Genomic DNA, 21,112 nt, shown 5'->3' with positions numbered 1-21,112 from the left:
ATTCAGCCATTTCCTAAAGCAAAAATTATTTGTCTTTAACTCTTCCCTCACATTTCCTATCAGCAAATACCTATTACCTATACTTTAAAAATACATATATACCTGTAATTTCAAAGATCTACCTTGAACTCAACCACTTCACAGCTCGCATCAATCTCACCCAATCCACACACCCTCATCTCTTCCTAAGAGAGTAACACCCGCTGCTCACTAGCATCCCTGCCTCCCACCATGGCCCTTACTCTACGAACCCAGAGTGGTATTTCTTACACATAGGTCACATCTCTTGCCTGTTCAAAATGCATGCCTTCCCAGTCCACTCGAGAATAAAATCTGAAGTCCAGAAACTCTCAGTAAGAGCCTTCCAGTGGTTCCCCAGTATACTAAACGCTGAATCCAAATACAAAACCCATGCCCTTACCCCGGCACATAAAGACTATTTACACTGTACCTTTGTCCCACCACAAACCTCTCCCTTACTGCACTGCAACCAAACTGACCTCCTTATTCTAAGCTACTGAGTGAGGCTCTCCTCAGGAAATTCGCATCTATTACTCCCTCTACCCGGAGTAGCCTTCCTCTAGATATCTGCGCAGTTCTCTTGCTTACCTCACATCATTTCTGTTCTCAAACATTACCTCTTCTTCAAGGCCTGCTGGGATCACTCTTTGTAAAATAGCAGGTTTTTAACCATCTCTTTACCATGTTTTATTTTTCTTCAAAGTACTTATCACTATCTAACGTATTATATCTATGTGTCTACTATCTTCTCTATTACTGGGATGATAGCCCTATAACAGTGTCAAACAGATAGCATACTCTAAATAAATGTTTACTGACTTAGTCCAAGAATTAATATATAAAAATACAGTTCGAGTGGAGGGGGGCAAAGGATATTGTCAACACAATGTTTTTTGACACTGGGGATAAAGAAAAAAAGGAGGGCCGGGGATGTAGCTCAGCGGCATGGTGATTGCCTGGCAAGCGTGAGGTTCTGAGTTTGATTCCTGCTTCCAAAAGAGAAGAAACTCAAAAAAAAGAAAAAAAGGATAGGTCATGTAAAAAGATAAAGTGGTACTCCGGGATGAGTCTGAGGACTTCAAAGGGATGATGTTTCTAATATTTGTATCCCCAGCACCTCAAAAATTCTTGGCACACAATATATGCTTATAAAATGAAGAATTGTATTGATTCTTCTTGTTTCCACTAACATGCATGAAGGAATACTTTATCTGGTGGAGAACAGCCATTTTACTTGCTCAGTACCACAAAAGTAGGCCCAGGCTGGGCACATAGCTCACTTGTAGAGCATGCACAAGACCCTGGGTTCGAGATTCAGTGCCAAAAAATAAAACAACACAAAAATAATAGGCAGAAGAAGCATCATCAGGACAACTTGAAGCAACAGAAAACATACTATTACCCCAATGTGGCCATACTGCTCTCTTCCCAGTATTCTACCTCATACTCTCTGCTCCAGTTATATATGTGTTCATAAATAAAGCTATAAATATGTAAACAGATTTTCCCAGTTGCTCTTTCAGGGTAAGTATAAAAACTATATGATCACTCCTTTACTTGTTGAGCCCCTATTGTGATACACTAAATACATAGGTTACAAAAGTAAGCAAACCTCTCTGCTTGAAATAATCACTCACCCCCTTGTGTAGCAGAGAGAATCTATCCACATTCTTCCAGAGGTACATCAAACATCAATCCTCTGAAATGAATTATGTGATACTACTTCTATGCCTTCCCTGGAAAAGTAGTGAAAACTCCCACCTCTATGCTCTCATAGGACTCTGACCATCACATAGCCCTTATAATACGTTAAATATTGCATCTTCTTGTTCACATACCTGCCCCACTATATAGATAATAATTAAATCAACATGGGCTCTGGAGTCCAAGAGACCTGGTGTCGAATCCTAGCTGCATAACTGGCTACGTGACGGTGGAAAAACTGTAACACATGTGGTTTGCAGTTAGATCGGTGGTAAAATGGAGGATTCACTGAAATACAGTAGCTCGCCCTTTCTCCACAGAGGATATATTTCAAGACCTACAGTGGATGCCTGAAGCTGCACACAGTGCTGAACCCCAAGTTTAACGCCTTTTCTATCCTAAGCGCTTATCACATACTGTGGGTGTGACTTTTGCAGTTTGACATGTGATTGCAAAACTAGCACAAATTTATTTTTTCTTCTGGTCAATTTCCAGGTAGAATATTCATTCTTAACACGCATACATATCAGCCTCAGCACACAATTGCTTTCTTTCCTTGTTCAGCTGGGACTTTTCCCTCTTAAAGGAACCATTTTACAGCTACTCTTTGGCATATCTGAATTAACAGCATCACTATTTTTGTGCTTTGGAACCACTATTAAATAAAATAAAAGTTACTTAAACACATGGCATACTGACAGCGATCAGATCTGATAACCAAAATGGCTCCCACAGGCTGGAGCACTCCCAGCGCAGACACACCGGGCAAAGGATGGAACGCATCCCAAACAGGAAGGAGTGGGCAGTGTGAGCCTTCATCGTGTTACTCGGAACGGTGTGCAATTTTAAATTATAAATTCCTTACTTCTGGAGTTTTCCACTTAATACTGTTAAACTCCAGTGGACCACAGGTAAATAAAACTATGGGGAAGTAAAACAGCAGATAACGGGAGAATATAGTAACACAAAACATCTACCACAGTTTATCCTTTCCCTCTAGACCAGTAGTTCTGAACTATAGCTGATTTATGCCCTAAGGGACATTTGGCAATGTCTTTTCTACAGATATTTTTCATGGTCAGTACCAGGCAGACACTACTGGAGTCTACGGAGAACAGACCAGGCATACTGCTAAACATTGTATACTGCAGAGGATATTCCCCTAGTGGGGTAAAAAAATTGTTCCAAACTATCAGAAGTGAAAGGGTAAGAATTGCTGTACCAAAGTATGAGTGCTATGCTTTCATTTTTATATCATTATACTGTATCTAGCAAAACTGGCCCTCAATCAATCTTTGTTAAATAAAAGAATGAAAAGCCAAATACACAAGATACTATTCCTGCCTGCCAACACATAACAAGTGATAGAAAAGTTGAGAAAAACATCCAGGGTGGGGGAAGTAGTTCAGTAGTACAGTCCCTGCCTAGCACATATGAGGTCCTGGATTCAATTCCCAGTGCAGTACTCAAAATAAAAGAATGTAACATGATAAGTTTTATAATGCTTTTTGCACTGCACACAGAATACGGAAGAATCAACTAAAGCAACACACAATAGAAAAAGTGACTCTGGGTTGGGAATTAAACAATGGCACTGAGTTTTCCAGTCAGAGAGAAAAAATACTACTGCATGGAGACATACTCAGAGAAAAGCCAGGTTTCACATTATCAAAGGATGGTGCCATAGTTTAGATCTTAAATGTCCCCCAACAACACTTGTGTTAAAAGTTTCATCTCTAAAAAAGAACTCATTGAGTGGTAGGCCCTTGAAGAGGTGGAGCCCAGTGAGAGGCCTTTAGTTCTCAGAGGTACTCCCTGGGGGAGAATTCTAGGACTTCTCAACCCCTCTTCTTTCTTTTTGCACTCTCTAGCCATGAGCTGAGTAGTTATGCGCCACCTCATGCTCCCGTCATGAAATGCTGCCTTGCCACAGGGCCAAATGCAAGGGAAAAATCAATCATGGGTTGGAACACTCAAAACTGTAAGCCAAAATAAATCTTTTCTCTATGTAAATTGATTATCTCTGTTATCTTCTAGTGACACAAAGCTATACACACAGGATACAATGTGAGGGGAAAGTATAGGCAGTGAAGGCCAAACAAGTAACGTTAATAAGAACACAACTAAGGAGGAGTCTCTATGCCAGGCTACGGAGGTTGTGAGACCTGAGAGCTGGTTTGAAACAGACATGATGTGCTGGCACTGTGCAAGCAGATCAAGGGCAGGACTAGAAGCAAAGGCCAACCCACTAACAAGAATTTCTAAAAACCTGCCTCACAGGCAGGCAGATCACTCTTCAACTAGAAAGTCCTTTAAAACTTTAGTAGGTAACACAAAAGAGGAAAAAAATAAAGTTCTACTTTCCCAAATGTTTCAGATTGAAAACCATCAGGAGAATACTTCAAATTAATAAACTACTATATAGTTTACAAGTAAATTTCATAATGTAGTCACTTAACAAACCGTAATTTCACAAGTTAACAATTCTGTTCTACCAGCCTAAAAAAACAGTAGGAAACGAAGTCCTTAACATTCTCTAGCTTAATGTAATGAATTCAGAATAGGCATACTTTGAAAAATATAATTTCATACTTGTTTAAGAATAATTGCTTGCTTGCAGAATTTCTGTGCGATGTTTGCAACTTGTTGTATTTTGGCAGGAATAACAAAGCCAAGAGCTGAGAGCTGACGGACTTCTCTGAGAAGAACCACCAGGCGATCAGAATAATGCACTTTTAACGACCCATCATTGGGATCCAACTCCATAATTCGACTATTAGCCTCAATACTACAAATAAAAAAAAAGAATAACCTTTTATTTCATAGTCTCACTCTTGAAGAATGAAAAATACAATAGTTTTTGTTTAAACTTTTCTGTAAATCTAATATTATTTTTTTTATTTTCTGCTTTTAAATCATATTTTTTCACATTACCTCACAATTAAGAATTTGGAAACAAACCATAATATCCAAAAGATATCATCACATTAATATTGAAATCAAGCATTTCTAAAGTCAGAAAAGTCGGGGCTGGGGATTTAGCTCAGGGGCACAGCACCTGCCTGGCAAGCACAAGGTCGTGAGTTCGATTCCCGGTACCAGAAAAAAAAAAAAAGAAAAGTCAACTAAGACTCAAAACTAAGCCATAAAGAAAAGATCTGGATTCATTTTCTAAAGACACTTTAGATTTTTTTAATTAACCTATTTGCTTCTTTAATACTTTCAGTAAAGTCAATGATTTATAAAAATCTAAATGGTAAGAATGCAGAAGTTCAAATGTTTCATTCTTCTACATTTGTTTCACTACCTGTGTATTATCTTTTCACTGTTCCTTTGAAGACATTAATAGCAAATATTATTTTGAGACATGCTAATAAGCATGGATCATGAAAAAGGTGAGCCAAATTAAGTATAAGGTATTGTGTTTTCACCTTCTTCCTTTTAGAAATAGTTTTATATAACATTTATTGTTTTGAATCATTTTGAAAAATTAAGAAAATGTGCTGTTTTACAAAGCAACCTACAGAAAAGCAAAAACAAACCTATTCAGTCTATGAACAGCAAAGAAACAAAGCATAGTACAAAACAGATACTTTCAAATGGCTTTAAGTAATAATTTAGTCCAAAGTCTGCTATATTCACATACAGCATGTCAGAAAACTGTAATAATGACTCTTTTTGCCTATACTCAGAAGTGACCTTCAAAATTAATTTGTGTATACCACTATTTCTCAAATTATGCTAAAAACACACACTGATGATTTTATGGGACAATAATAGGTTTTATGCCAAAATGAAAAGCAGAAGGAAGGCGGTTTATTGAAAAATGGGAAACACTAAGTTGAACAAAGTTAAACAGGCTTCTTTACAATAGATCTCAGCCCCTTGGCATGTTACCGTGTATAATGACCTCTCCTGGAGTCACAGTTATAAAGTATGCAAATATTCCAAAAGCAGATGACAACAGAACTAACGGTGGGGGTGGGAGGGAGGGGTGCTGGAACACCTCTCACGTTTGAGACCCAAAGTGGGCAGGAGGTAAGTTAACTGTCACAAAGTAATAATCAGTACATCTTAGAACCCTTTGGTTCTTCTATTCTTCCTCCAGAGCCAGAAAAGAAAAAATAAAAGTATTTGTTCACTTTAGTAAGTACCACTTTTGACCTAATTATCCTTTGTAGGGGTATGCGGGAAATAAATAGAACTTTACATTATGGACAAAGTTAGTTTCAAAAACCTGGTTGGCCATGATGGTGAACGCCTTTTGTCCTAAAACTACGGAGAAGCTAAGGTAGGAAGGGCAACGTGGGCAACACAGAGAGATCCTCTCTCTTCTAGGAAAAATAAAGGGACACAGTAGTGTAGTTCAGTGGTAGAGTGCATGATCAGAGCACCGGATTTGATCTTAGCACCACTGGGAGAAAAAAAAGCAGACATGGTACGTTTCTACATCTACAGACAGAAATAATGTTGGGGAAAGTGGGTCAGAGTTACAGAGCAAATGTAGTTTTTTACACTGTTAATTTTAAATTCCATTACAATAAATAGGTTAACCAACTAGGACGGTCAATAAAACTTAATATTTACCAAAAGCTTATTGTGTCAGGCACAATGAAAAAATACTACCTGTTCAAGGAGTTCAACATAATTTAGCGTGAAGTATCTGTTTGTGCAAAATACAGGTCAAACAACAGTAAAATATACAAACATTTCTAACAAAGAACCACGGAGAAAGAAAAGCCTACTTCCCAAACACAAATCTGCAATTCCAGGTAACAGAAAAGTAGGGAGGAGGCAAGCAGTCAACTTAACTACATCATTAAAATGTCCAACTTTAGCTGGGCATGGTGGCACACCCTGTAACTCTAGCACTTGGGAGCCTGAGGCAGGAGGATCATTGCGAGTTCAAGACCAGCCCGGGCCACAAAGTAAGCTCAAGACCAGCCTGAACTGCATAGCGAGACCCTGTCTCAAAAAAACAAAAAAAAAAAATTTCTAACTTTAATGACTTCAAAACTAAAGATCAGCTAACAAACAAAAAATATAGGAGTAGCAACAAGTTTGGAAAAAAGAGAAAGATCAATTATACCTTGAATATGGATTAGTAACATATGGTTTTGTATTTTACAGTTTAGTATATTTATACTTACCACAAACCTGATCTGGAATCAGACAAACCTGACTGAATATCCCTGGACCAATCATCAAATTGTTCCTGTTCGTATACTTTAAATTGGTCTAAGAGATCTTCAGCACTTCGATGGAAAGATCGAAATCCTGATAGGTCAGACAAAAGAGCCTCTGCAATCTTGATAGTATCATCCACCTTAGGAAGTCAAATTTAAAAGGTGTGAGTTACATTAACTTGAACAAAGTAAGCGTAAAATAAGGACCTCCTTTCTCTGATTTGTGATTCAGAATTATTCCCCCTTTCATCTATAAACAGTAGAACAGATACTTGAAAGAACATGAGATAAGAATGTCAGTAAGAATAAGAATACTAACCTCTACTTCTGAATTTCACACACCAGAAGAACAAAACACAAGAAAAGCAAGACAGGCATGATTTCAAGGGTAAAATAAGGGAAAGTAAAATCTCAAAATATTTGTCCCCCACTGATTTTCACAGAAAACCTCAAGAACTTCAACATTAATCCTAAAGATGGTCATCAGTAATTGTGGTCCTCAGCTAAATACTGTAACTAACAGCTCAAACAATAATTACACCAATTTGAATATCAAAAGAAAAAAGTGTATTTCTTCTGTAACTGTATATTGTAGAATACTGCAGCAATCTGGAAAGGTGGTTGATAGTATCAAGTAGAATATTCCAGTAAACAAAAAGTAGAAATTTGATTAGAACTGTCAAACACACTAGCTTTCATAGCACTAGAGAGTTATAAGGAGTCCTCTTATCCTTGATCACAGACCATAATTGTATGATTTAATGCAAGACACTATACCACTCACTAGAAGGTCAATAAGAGTCTTAGGTCAACTTTAGTATTAGAACGATAGCCTTTTAAATTTATAAATTGCTATTACCTTCTTAGACAATGCCCTATTACCTTCTACCTTTCCTTTAACTTCCTTTCAACCTAAAGTTGAATTCATTTAATGAAGTTTAGACTTAATTATATATATGTAATATATATATATTTGCAAATAAACTTTACAATTAAAGAGATTTTACAACTATGTTTTTAAATGTAGTATAAATAATATATTCTTCTTGCATAATTTTTAAGGCACTTTCCTGGAAAAAAATGCAACTGGAATGATAAATGACTTGAAAAGTATCTCTATATAAGCAATGAACAGAGCCATTAGAATTTTCTCCACAACATTTTATAGACTTCTAGATACCTCATGAAAATTAAATGGATATGCCAAGAAAAATACTGAATTTTAACTACAGTTTTAGTGGACCTACTAGAATTCTTCAACTTTTATTCAAACAAATACCTTCAATTCCAACTGGCGAACCCAAACGATATTATTGACAACTTCTGAAAGGTTTTTGCCAGAAAGTGGACCAGACGCATCACCAGGAATTCCTCGGCATCGATTCTCAAAATCTAATCGAAAATCTATGCAATGTAAATTTAAAAAAGGATTACCCAGAGTTAACAAGGGTTTCCTAAATGTAGTCCACGTACCAAACATTGTGTCAAATATTGCAGATAAAATAATGAGTTCATCCTTCCCCTCAAGGACCCTTGCTATGTATCAACCAAAACAGAGAAAGAAAATAACCCAATTCAAAAAATCTGTCACTCATAACAGACAGAAATTAATCCTCAGTACAAAAATGTCAGAATATATGATCTTAATCATAAATGACACACACAAAAAATTAATGTACAAAAATATTTTCCCAAACAAACACTAAACTCTAGTAAATTTTTACCTTTAACTGAGTCCACAAGTCTTGCCAGTAAGGTTTCTCTTTCTAACATCAATTCTTTGCTTATAGTTGGACGTTTCACCAGCTCTTTATATTTCAGGAATGCCTGAAGAAGCTAATATAAAATAAAATAAGTATATGTTCATCTCAATCAATTGACTTTGTACACATACACACACACACACAGATATACACACACTCACAGAGACAAACAGCTTAAGGATAACATTAAAAGTGAAATATTTCAATCTTTTACCTGTTGAGGACTGTCTTGAATTTCTGAGATATAATTTTTCAATTTTCCTGCTATTTTTTGTTCTGCAGGTGCAATAATTTTTTCATATTGAGACACTGCAGCTTTCCATAAAGGCTGAATAAATTAACAACATGGTTAGACTTCAATACTTTACAAATCTCTTTTTAAAAAAGAACAATGCAAACAGGAAATCATACAGACATAAATAAACACATAGATATTCTACCTCAGTATATGGATTATACTGCACAGGATTCAGGCCAGTAAAAGGTTCAAATACTCGAGACAGGCATACGATTTTCTCTTCACTGGCAGGTAAAAAATAGAGAAGTTTCTCATGAATTGTCCTAACAGCCAAGACCTAAAACACAAAATATTAAACATAGAGAATTTATTTAAATCAAAAAAAACTATGGAGTTAAGTCTAAAATCAAAAAATAGTAGGCAAGGGGCTGGGGATTTAGCTCAGCGGCAAAAGCGCCTGCCTGGCAAGCGCAAAGTCGTGAGTTCAGTTCTCGGTACCGGAGAAAAACCAAAAAAACAAAAACAAAAAAAAAAAAATAGTAGGCAAGAATGTCTTTAAACTGGGTTCTCTGTAATGAATGAAACAGAAACAATAATCCTGAGAATCAGTGCCCATCGGTACTCAAAGTCTCCTCATAGTAACATTAATCAGAGTACTTAACTCCAGCAAAAATGTGTAAGATTTGGATAGTTTTACATTTAAGGCTCAATTAAGCAAATGTTTTGTGTCTGCCCTAAATATAGCAACAATTGGCTTTCATTACTCTGCAATAAATTGCACCTCTAATAATGAAATCTATGTTAATGTCCCTACTGTTTATAATTTACAAACAGCTAAAAAAAACAAGTATTGTATTTTGAATTGAAATTTTTTGCTAACAGTCAAAAGGTAACCGAAAAGTTTAAGTACTAACAGTATAATCTTCTACTTCAGTTAGAAATATCAATAGAAACTCACGGGGTTTTTTCCCAAAAAAAAAAAAAAAAAAATCAACAATTCTATCAGTTTTCTCAACCAGGTTGCTACTGAATAGTATATCTCACCAAATGGAACCAGAATCCTTAGGTGAAAATGGTTAATTCCAGATACAGTACAGAAAAATGTCCCTTGAAGCTAAACATGTAAACTCTACACTGAAACTAGTAACTAATAACATAGAAATTATGCAAATATTTCAAATGTTTCAAATATTTCAAACATCCCCTAAAAAGAGGTCCAGACAAAAACAATTTCAAAATGTCTCAGAGCTTCCATCCATGAACAAGTGGATAGATTATCATTTTTACAACAAAAAAAATAAAATTTCACAACTAACACGTTTTACCAGTCACACACCCAACAATGAGAAAAGGAATAGGCCAGGCGTGGTGGCTCACACCTGTAATCCCAGCACTCAGGAGGCTGAGGCAGGAGGATCACTACAAGTTCAAGGCCAACCTAGACTACATAGTGAGTTTAAGGCCACCCTGAAGTGCACAGCAAGGCCCTGGCTCAAAAAAAAATGAAGAGGAAGGTAGTACTCAGTATGCACTAAGCACCTAGCACTATGCCAGATGAATGTCACAAATTATCTCACATAAATGTTAACTCCTGTTCTCTCCCAAAATTATGAATTATTTCTATCAGATGTATAATTATAGCTAATTATGAAATGCATTCACAAACAACTGAAGATCTCCTTCACACTTAGAAATAAAGACACAGATAATCAACCTGATACCTCTTCAAGGCGTTTGCCGAGTCTGTCAAGGGTTTCCGGGAAGTATTTTTCGTTTTTCCATGGATGAGGAACAAAGCGCTGCCACACCTGACCGGTCAGATGGTTACAGACCATCACCCACTGTTCACAGATTGAAATACCAGCTTTCAGATTCTCCTTCACAAGGTAGTAAGGGTCTTCCCATAGGTTCAACGTTCCCAGCTTCTTCTGAACAAACCTTCCAAATGACCCCCCTAATAAAACAGAAAGCAAAGGTCTTCATGGAAGGGTCTTTTCACAGACATAAAATATATATGCTGATAGTAAAAGGGAAATACAAATTACTAAACTAATAATGTATGAAATACTACATGCACACCCTCACAAAGTACTGCCAATAACAAATTTTTAAAACACAAACACACACACACACACACACACAAAGTCACATTTTGCATCTTTCAATATACTGTGTATATCTTGCAAGGATAAAAATATATATACAATTTTTTCAAGGCCACAGAGCATACTGTAGGGCAGTAGCGTTACGTAAATAATTCCCAAATGCCATGTGTCTGTACTTATATTACAAACATGCTACAATAAATAAATATACATAACCTTTTATGTACTTATCTGATATTCCTTAGGATAATGTTAAAAAGGGTATTTTTCTGGATCAAAAATTTAATACTGGCAGATAAACCAATACATTTTAGTAATTTTTCAGTTCACTTGAAAATATAATGTAAATATATACATACAACCAAAAAATTTACAAAAAATTAGTTCTACTAATGGTCAGAAACTCACATGTAATTTTAAATTAACCAAGACGATGCAAATACCTACATAAATCAATTATTACATTAAGGAAAGTTTTAAGTAAGAACCTGAAGGACAAAGGGAAACAAGACTAAGACCATCTCCCAAAATTCCAAAAGTGTCCATCTTTGCTAATACCTATGATATCTAAGAGATGCAGCATCCGTGACTCTGGATAATGATCATGTTCTGTCTGTCTCCACACGTCATCTACAACATCCCGAGTGGTCTCCACCAAGTCACCCACTTCCACTAAGGTCAGGCTATCCAAGTTATAGAACTCCTGAAATGAAAATGCATTAATGTTTAACACAATTATAACCATACCTTGAATAAAACAGTTAAAATGTTCCCAGATATTCCATCGCTACAACTCTAATATTTACCATATTATTTTCTTTCTTTTTCTACCAGATAACTATTTCCTTATGTAAATATCCTCCATAAACATAAATCTCATGATAGTCAGAGGAAAAAAATGATCATTATTTTAAAATATATTCATTTATTTATACCCTTAGCCTAATTTTCTTTAAATTCAGATTGATCTACTTATTTTCCCAGGACGGGTGGTCCTAAATCCACATATACATCACTCACTGTAGTTGACATTCATTAATCTATTGTGTTTCATTATGTTGTGGTTTTTTTTGTTGTTGTTGTTGTGGTTAATAAGAATACAACCATAGGACAAGGTTTCTTATTCTGTAGTTTGTCTCTGTTACCAAAAAAATCATTATAAATACATTACTAAAATTTTACTGAAACAATAGTGGAAACAAGTAGAAAATTACTCTATTTTCGTTTTGAAAAGTTTTTTTTATTTTACTTAAAATAACTCATTAATCTCTATGGGGATACATCAAAAAAAATCAAATAAGCATAGAAGATTTTATTCTTCAAAGCGCTAATTTGAGTAGAGTGAGCACTTCAAAAGAACACACTCTTTGTACATGGATAAACTGTCAGGATTAAGTTTTTATTTTTATATAAGCAGCTGCAAAAAAAGTAATTTTATTTTTGACAAAAAAGGATAAGCTTTCCTAGTATTTTGGACTTCTAAGTTTTACTCATTCTAAATACATATCCTAAGTAAACTTTGCTACAGATGAAGTATATATTTTGTTCTCAGCCAGCAAGTAGATTTTAAAACGATAAAAATACAGTGTAAAATGAACCCTAAAGAACTTTTATAAGAAGTCTGATATATAACTATGTACATACTCTTGCAATTGTTTCAAATAATTCTTTAAAATAACTGGCTCTTTCTTTATTAATCTGTTTATTTCCACGATGAGCTTGTTCTATCCAAAACTGGAACTCATCATTTGGTGTAAGAATACCTGTAAAAGTGAAAATTTTAAAAAGAATTACCAATAAAAAATGAAAGACTGGAAAGTTATTTATTTCATTTGACAATTTTAACCATGCGTGCATACGTGAATACTTCTTACACTCTGGAAGAGGTACATACACATGACTTTTACAAGAGCAAGCTATCAACAGTAAGCTCTTACTTACATTCCCTAATAGTAGAGCACTAAATTTATACTTCACATCACATTTTTTTGTTTGTTTTTTAAGTTTTCTTTGTTTTATTTTATTTTGAGACAGGGTGTCACTATGTAGTTCAGGCCAGCTTTGCACTCAGTATTTAGCCCAGGCTGGCCTCAAACTCGTGGCTATCCTCCTGCCTCAGCCTCCCGAGTGCTGGGATTATAGGTGTGTGCCACCATGCCCAGTTTTGGGGTTTGTTTTTAGGTTTTCTGAGACGGCACATTTGTTGAGTTTGTTAGTCGGTATGATTCCCATGTTTGTTTTATCCCATTCCTTCTAAACAGTCATTTTGCTTTGAGTGTCCAAGTTTGCATCTCCAACACCATGTTTTCCTAACCTAATTCCAATATCATTTATGCTCTTAAATTCCACCCAAATGGAAATAATTACAATTTCATCAATACGCTTTAATTTCTAAATATAAACAAATTAGTTTTAAGTTTTCTTATAAATTTCCCAATAAACTGGATATTTCTACTTACCTAATAATATGCTGGAAATAAACATGCTTTTCCTCTTGAGACTATGATCTTTCAGTATCTAGTTTATTTTTTAAGCAAAATCTAAAACTACAGCCAACATTTTAAAATAATTACTTATATGTTATACATTTCATTTATGTTTACATGAGTAATAATTTCCCTATAACTACAAGAAAATTATAATGACAGCTACAGAAAATTCATTGTAACATAAAAGTTAATGGCCTATCGTCTTTGCAAGGAGTACAATTAGTCTGTCCTTATTATTCACATCTTCACTATTAGAGCAGCAAGAAAATTTGAGTCACCTGATGTGTATGTTCCTAGCTGAGGTCAAACTAACACTGTACCTTCTTTCCTACATCTGTTTCGTATGTATTCAGTGCCACACTTTTTTACTTTCTGTTGATCTCACTGTTTCAAATGACCCTCAGGTGTAGTACTAAAATGCTATCTAGTCCTCCTAAGCACAAGAAAATTGAGTTGTTCCTTAAAGAAAAGACCAGGTCACAAAAGCTTCCTATTACAATGCTGATGGCCATGAAGACAATACATAATAATGAAAATTAATACATACTAATGAAATTATTAACTTATATTTGTACAATTTGTATAATCTCATTAATACATATTAATGAAAACAATACATATTAATGAAAGTTTAAACATAAACACACATAAAACAAGGTTATGCATTATCAGTCAAGGCCGGAGGCTTGACGGAAACTTACCTGTATTTCTCCTGGAAGCAACGGTTCGGATTTCAACAATTCAGTGTTCACAGTGATTTTACAGGACTTAACTAACATGAACAATGAAAATCAACTATACTTTCTATTGTACATTTTTAAAAATAATTTTTCTTTTCTCCAAATCCATATAAATCTATTCATTAAAAAAAAAAACCTTATGCTTGATGTTCCAGAAACAGAAAGAATTCTGTGCAGAAAGGTATTCACTTACTAACGTATTAATGAAATAATCATTTTATACTTCCTTTGATTAAGCTACAGATCATTATATCATAAAGCTGTTTTGATAAGTGATATATGGATATGAAACACTATATACTGTTATATACCTCTAGTGTCATCTTCCTTAAGCTTCAATTTTGATAAATTAGCATCTGATCTTCGTAGAACCACACCCAGCCCAGCTTCCAGGTCACTCAAAAGATTCTGAAGCTTGGGATCAAAGTTTCTACTCCATTCCTGATCCTAAATAAAAACACACAAGAGCAACCACTGATCAGAGCGTTACCAATCACGTCAGCTTTCAAAACACTGTCTAAAGAACTAAGTCCACATACCCCTGCTTTGCTTAAAGCCGCCACAACCTCTACTTCGTGAGGATAAAAAGTCCTCTCAACATTTGAAACTTTATAGAGATCATTTACTACAGCAGCGTAAGAACTGATGTGAACTGCACTGTACACCTTTCTCCAACTCCTCTACTTGTCAATAATGTTTACTTCAGAACTAGAAATTGAGAAATGTTGTATGGGGCCTAATTCAATCCCCAGCATCAAAAAAAAAAAATTCTGGGTGTGCCAGCCCACACCCATCATCCCAGCTACTGGGAAACTGCAAACAGAAAAATCAAGGAATAAATCAGCCTGGGTAACTTGGTGAGATTCTGTCTCAAAAACTAAAATAAAAGGGGTGAGGACTGTAATTCAGTGTGAAAGCTCTGGTTTCAATACACAGTAACAACAAAGAATGATATTTGAATACAAAAGTACAACACTAATTACATATGCATTTATGTAAATACTTATTCAAATACTTAGGTAAATATAAGTAAATATGCAGCTACTTACTCACCTTTAACAACATTGGTGCAAATACTTGCCGTACTGCTTGGTAAAGGGAATTAATAGGCGACTCTAGCATTGATGAAACAAGAATGTTATTATGTAGATTCTCATCGGTAATCACCTCCGGTCGCAACTTGAAAAACACCAGCACTTTGTCTTTGGTATCACCAAACTCAATCTAAAATGATAAATGATTTTTTAATGTTATTTTCATAAAATTTAATATTTAAAAAATGTGGCTCTAGGGGCTGGGGATTTAGCTCAGCGGCAAAGCGCCTGCCTGGCAAGCACAAGGTCGTGAGTTCAGTTCCTGGTACCGGAGAAAAACAAAAACAAAAAAAAAAAAATGTGGCTCTAAAATATTGTATGGTTGTAATTATACTTCCTGGGAAAATATAGTTATTTTTAGAATAAATATAGTAAAGCTAATGTACCTCTGCTCTTTAAGAATACCGGGGTTAAAAATGTATCCCTGGGGCTGGGGATTTAGCGCAGTGGCAAAGTACCCGCCTGGCAAGCACAAGGTCGTGAGTTCGGTTCCCGGTACCGGAGAAAAACCAAAAAAATTTAAAAATTAAAAAATAAAATAAAAATGTATCCCTGCTCCTATGTGATTATATCATAAAGCTATTTTAAAAAGTGATTTTTTTGAGCATTACATACTATATATTGTTGACATATACTACTATTCCATTTCAGTCTAACTCAGAAATACTAAATATCAAGGGTAGAAGCCTCAGGTACACTGTGATGAGCAGGGCACTTCTCCATGACCCCAAGAAAGTCTGTAACAAAGATGTTAATTACACTGCCATGTGGAAAGGGTATTTTAAAGGACACTTTTTAAAGTTTATATACATACACTGTAATATATTAATTACATAAATTTATATATATATATTCAATGCCAAAATGAACCTAAATTGTCTATCACCTAAAATTATCTTCACCTTAACCAAGTATTTTTCCATAGAGTTGGAACATCAAAATTTTATTAAATTGTCACATAATTTAAAACTGTAATCAGATGACCTCAACTGGAATTTACTAAGGTGATCTCATTTAAAATAGATCAGGTCTTAGTAATTAGTTCATTAGCCAAAAAATATATGTACTACTCAAAAAAAATTTTCCATTATGTATTACATTTTCATTAATTCTAATTTCTTCTTCCAGTCTATAAACTAACAAGTCTATAAACTAAAAAGTATTCAAACAAGGTTACTACTGTATGATACTTCATAGGTAAGTTTCATGTATTGCTTTTATCCTAATTATTTCCATTTTTATTAGTATATCTTAGTGATACACAGTGATTACACTGAGCTTAAGGGTTTGACATGTACACATATCACACCCTTATCATCCTTATTCCCCTTGCCCACCCTTTCCCCAGATCTCTTTCCCATCTCTATAGAGTCTACCTCCCTTTCTAACACAGCTCTTCTAATTCACGCTTTAAATTAATTACATTTTGGTTCTTTCATATTAGAGAAACCACATGATATTTAACCTTCTGTGACTGATTTCATCTAATCAAATGGTTTGAAGATCCATCCACTTTCCTACTGAATTATACCAATTTTTGCCACTGAGATGGACTTACTCTGTGTTGATAATATTTCTCATAACACATGAAAATTATATTAAATGCAAATATCAATCAATATCCATAAAGTTTTATTAGAACACAGCCATGCATTCATTTACATGGTTTATTACATAGTTTATTATATAATTGCTTTTACATTACAATGACACAGTTGTAGTTGCTACAAAACCCTCTGGCCTGCAAAGCCTAAAATATTATCTTGCCCATTATGGGACGCTTGCTAAGCCTAGTCCTAAAGTATAAAACAGGCTGCATCTTTGTTTTGATTAAGATTACCACTGGCTTCCTATTTCAATCTAAATGATACCCAAGGTCCTCCATGGTTAGCATGTACCTTACTCTCCCACCTAATATTCCACACTGCCCTGCACACATTAAACCTCAGCAATCCCCTGGATTTTGTTCCTGCCTTAAAACCAAGCTGAGGCCCAGCTCAGGAGTTAGATACCTAACGTTTCTTTGCCTTCTAACACTCTTCACCCAGATCATATCTCAGCCTACAACTCATCATTTAAGTATCACTTCAAAAGTCACTATTCCAGAGTGGTATTCCCCTCTACCCTACTTTAATTGCAGTCCCCACTGCTGTAATATTCTTTTTTTTCTTAATATCACTCACCAACGCTAAAAATTATGTTACATTACGTCTTTGTGTTAAGCCTATCTATGCACGTTCCAGTGTTCCTCCTTGCAGATGCAGGCTCTAATGTGTTCATGACTTAATCCCTAGTACCTAGGACAGTTTCAGAGCCATAGTATGTACCTAATAAATATACGTTGACTAACATTAAATCATGCTGATTTTTCCCATATTCCCACCGCACTGTATCTGAACTTTAAGTGACATTTACAACAGTCTGATCTAATCTTACAATTTGTTGAGTATGTGTCAACAAATCACTGGAGCGAAGCTCTAGAAGGCAGAAGCAGAGGACCCTATTCTGAATGACAGCATTACAGAGGTGGGCAGGTATCACTCAGGATGTAACATGTATGCCTTGCCTTCCTTAGCCATAAAATGGGGAGTAAAAATAGTTTCTATCTCATAGCGTTGGGGATATTAAGCACATTAGTGCACATAAAGTGCTCAGAACAACCTGTGACAGAAGTAAAGTGAAAATAAATGTTAGTTATAGTCTATCCTTTTATATCTTTGTAAACCCAACAGGTTAGGCATTGTCTTGCACTTATATTGGGTCCAAATTAAATACGTATGAATAGAACTGAAAAGATTCATAACGAATGGGGTGAATTTCAATCATGCTACCAGAACACCCCTGAATGTGCAAACACTGCTAGCCCTCGAGACATGAGTGAATACAAGAGGAAGAGGTCCAACGTGTCTATAATTTGTCCATTTTCAACTATTTCCTGTCCCTTTTAGCATGGCAGGCAGTTTTACTGTACGGCTTACTTTAAAATTAACATGTACTGTACATGAGTCCCGACGGAAAACGTAACATTTTAAAACAATCCTGCCACAGTAAGCGAATCAATAAATCACGTTGCACATCGAACGCGAACTCAAACTTTATTTTGGAATATATCAAATCATTTCCTTACGACTTGAATTCCTAACTAATTTCTCTCTCAGGCAGTACTAAAACTGGTGCATAACCCCAAAAAGATACACTGGAATTTGCTTCCAAAGGGAACAGTTATAAGGAGGAGAAAAATTAAATGTTTTCCATCTAGTCTATAAAACATCTCTGGTCTTCTTTTAAAAATTGGAAGAGTTGCGCCCGTGCACACCTGCAGTCCCAACTACCCGGTAAGCTGAGGCGGGGTAACTCAGGCACAGGAATTCGAGGCCAACCTGGGCGACTTTGTGAGACTCTATTTTATTTTAAAAAAAAAAAAAAAAGTTGGTACTCATAAGTACAAAGAAATTGCAGGTGGATGGGACGCAAGCTTGGAAAACACGCTAAAGCGGCAAGGGCGACACTTGGGAGGCGGAGACCACCCCGGGCTCCCGAGGTCGAGGATGTTCAGGGGTCGGGCAGCCCTCCGGCGGCGCGGGGAGACCGAGGCGGGTCGCGCAGGGGTGCGGCGAGGTTAAGGCGGGTCGAGGAGCGATGCAAGGAACCCTACCGTGTTGGAAAAGTACAGTCCGGCGTCGGATCGCTGCACCCTGAGCAGCATCTGGTTCCCATCGTCCAAGAAGTTGTTGATTTCAAGGCAGTTGTGCAGCAGCGGCTGGTCCCAGGCTTCCGGCCCCAGTCCGAAGTAATTCTGGGTGGTGGTGAAGATGAAGAGCTTCCGAACGTCCCCGGTCCCGCCCGCCATGATTGCGGAGAGACGGAGAGGAAAAGGGGGGATGGGGAGCCGGGAAAAGAACAAGGTTGCAGTCGCGAAGGAAGCGAAGGTAAGACGGCACGGCTCTGCTCTAACTCCTAGCAGGCCCGCAGGGCCGCAGAGCTTCGCGGTTGCCAAGGGCGATCGCTATGGCAACAGAGCGCTACTTCGGCGCGCGGCGGACTGCGTTGTATTGCGCGTGCGCACGCAAAGCTCAGCTGCGATCGATCACCTCGGAGCTCTTTAGCTGATTCCCGCGATCATCGATTGTAAAAGATTTGAGCAAGTTTATATTGACCAAAAAATCTCTTATTCTTCTTACTGATGTTTTATGATGCATAATCAGAAGGGATAGTCATCAAGGGCCAAACCTGGATTTATAAGCACTGTAGGATTTTAGCACTTCCTCTCCATCTGCACTACCCCTTAGCAAACCACCGCCAGCACCAAGGTTACCTATCTGTAGAATGGAGAAATGCAACTTCACAACAAAGGCTATAACGAGGATTTTAAGAGACTCCTATTGAAAAATTGCTTTTTAGAGAGGCTAGTAAAAAAGTTCAAAACAGTGTTAGTTTGCTTTTGTAATTCCTCTCTTTTCTGTGCCGGTTAATTTCTCATTTTTGTTTTTTTAAATGTTAATTTCAGAAAAAAATACACAATCATTACACAAACACATCCATATATGTAAAACAGTCAAAATATACAATGATAGTTGTTAGTTTAATAGCAAGGACAAATACTGAAAGCAGAAATAAAGGCAAGCTTCATCATTTTCCTCCCCTTGGCATCATCGGTTGTAACCAATGACACTACTAGTCGTTTATTCCAGTAAGCATTATAGACTATGCAAATTCAATAATTCTCTTCCAAAAGCAGTTGCTACTTACTACTACATGCTAAGGACTGAATCAGGAACTAGGAACACAGTATCTCCCCTTCACAGAATTTGGGTCTAGTCATTCATCACCTCAGAGCTGATTTGACCAAATATGCACAGAGTTTTTTAATTTGTACTCAATAATCAAAACTTTCTCCTAAAACTATATTCTCTTAGAATTAGAAGAGTGTCTCTTTTATCTGATGAATATCTTAAAGTTCAGTAGTGGGAACAAAAGGAAGCTGAACTGTTTTCAATTATCAAGACAAGTAAAGTAAACCTCTCATGAAATATCCAGGAGGTGGGATATGGGAGTCTGGCCACTGGGTGGGGAAAAGTGCAGTGAGATGAGATGCTACATAGTGGTAGTACAGGCAGCCAATTTAGGTAAATATCAGAGATCAGAGAAGGACTGGTCCTTGAGAAAGTCAGTGCAAAAGATGAGACCCACCGAGACTGTGGCTGGAGGTGAATCTGAAGAGGGCCGGCATCGAGATGGTCAGGCCTGCAAGTCTCTTCTAGAGGTAAACAGCACCTGCAGATTATGCTATAATTTGCACCATGTGGTCCAGCGAGCCAAAAAGGCACCAGATGCACAGGTCTGTAACCCGAATATTTGGGCCCAGATTCCCATCCCTTTCCAAGAATGCTTTTGTTCTTGCTTGCTTGCTACATGCCTCATTTCCCTACTGGGTCAATATTAGCTAAGCAACCATCCTTGTAATCGTATACATTGGTTGTAGTTTGACCACACTGTGATTTTGTACCCACATTGTGATTTTTCTGTATAAAATACTCTTAACAAAGAGTCTCAGAAGCCACCCACTCAGGACCCCTCCTGGAAATCAGAAACTGTTCTTATTTCCTATAAAACTCTCCTAAGCTTCTCCCTTGGTTCATGAACTCATTCCTTGATGTTGTGAAACTCAACACATCTGACATGTAACAGGTTGAGAGTTATTTTCCCCATTGGGAATTATTTCCCCATCACACTGATGAGAAAAAGAAAAGGTAGACAGATAGACAGACAGGG

At 36.5% G+C, this 21,112-nt stretch overlaps 1 protein-coding gene across 1 annotated transcript in view; it reads right to left on the bottom strand.

Moving 5' to 3' along the window:
* Dync2h1 (dynein, cytoplasmic 2, heavy chain 1) overlaps nucleotides 1-19,678 on the bottom strand; it is a gene marked incomplete in the record, with an annotated part of 251,163 nt that extends 231,485 nt beyond the window's left edge. The window contains 12 exon segments of the mRNA XM_013511077.1: nucleotides 4,318-4,513; nucleotides 6,876-7,051; nucleotides 8,191-8,315; nucleotides 8,636-8,747; nucleotides 8,889-9,002; nucleotides 9,115-9,249; nucleotides 10,634-10,866; nucleotides 11,576-11,720; nucleotides 12,662-12,780; nucleotides 14,558-14,693; nucleotides 15,300-15,470; nucleotides 18,996-19,678. Of these exon segments, the coding sequence (XP_013366531.1) occupies nucleotides 4,318-4,513; nucleotides 6,876-7,051; nucleotides 8,191-8,315; nucleotides 8,636-8,747; nucleotides 8,889-9,002; nucleotides 9,115-9,249; nucleotides 10,634-10,866; nucleotides 11,576-11,720; nucleotides 12,662-12,780; nucleotides 14,558-14,693; nucleotides 15,300-15,470; nucleotides 18,996-19,190 (1,857 nt within the window).
* Nucleotides 19,679-21,112: the final 1,434 nt, after the last annotated feature.

Source organism: Chinchilla lanigera, unplaced genomic scaffold (genome assembly GCF_000276665.1).
Source record: "Chinchilla lanigera isolate Chin_1 unplaced genomic scaffold, ChiLan1.0 scaffold00011, whole genome shotgun sequence".
Classification (NCBI taxonomy): domain Eukaryota; kingdom Metazoa; phylum Chordata; class Mammalia; order Rodentia; family Chinchillidae; genus Chinchilla; species Chinchilla lanigera.
This window is presented reverse-complemented; position numbering and strand designations above follow the sequence as displayed.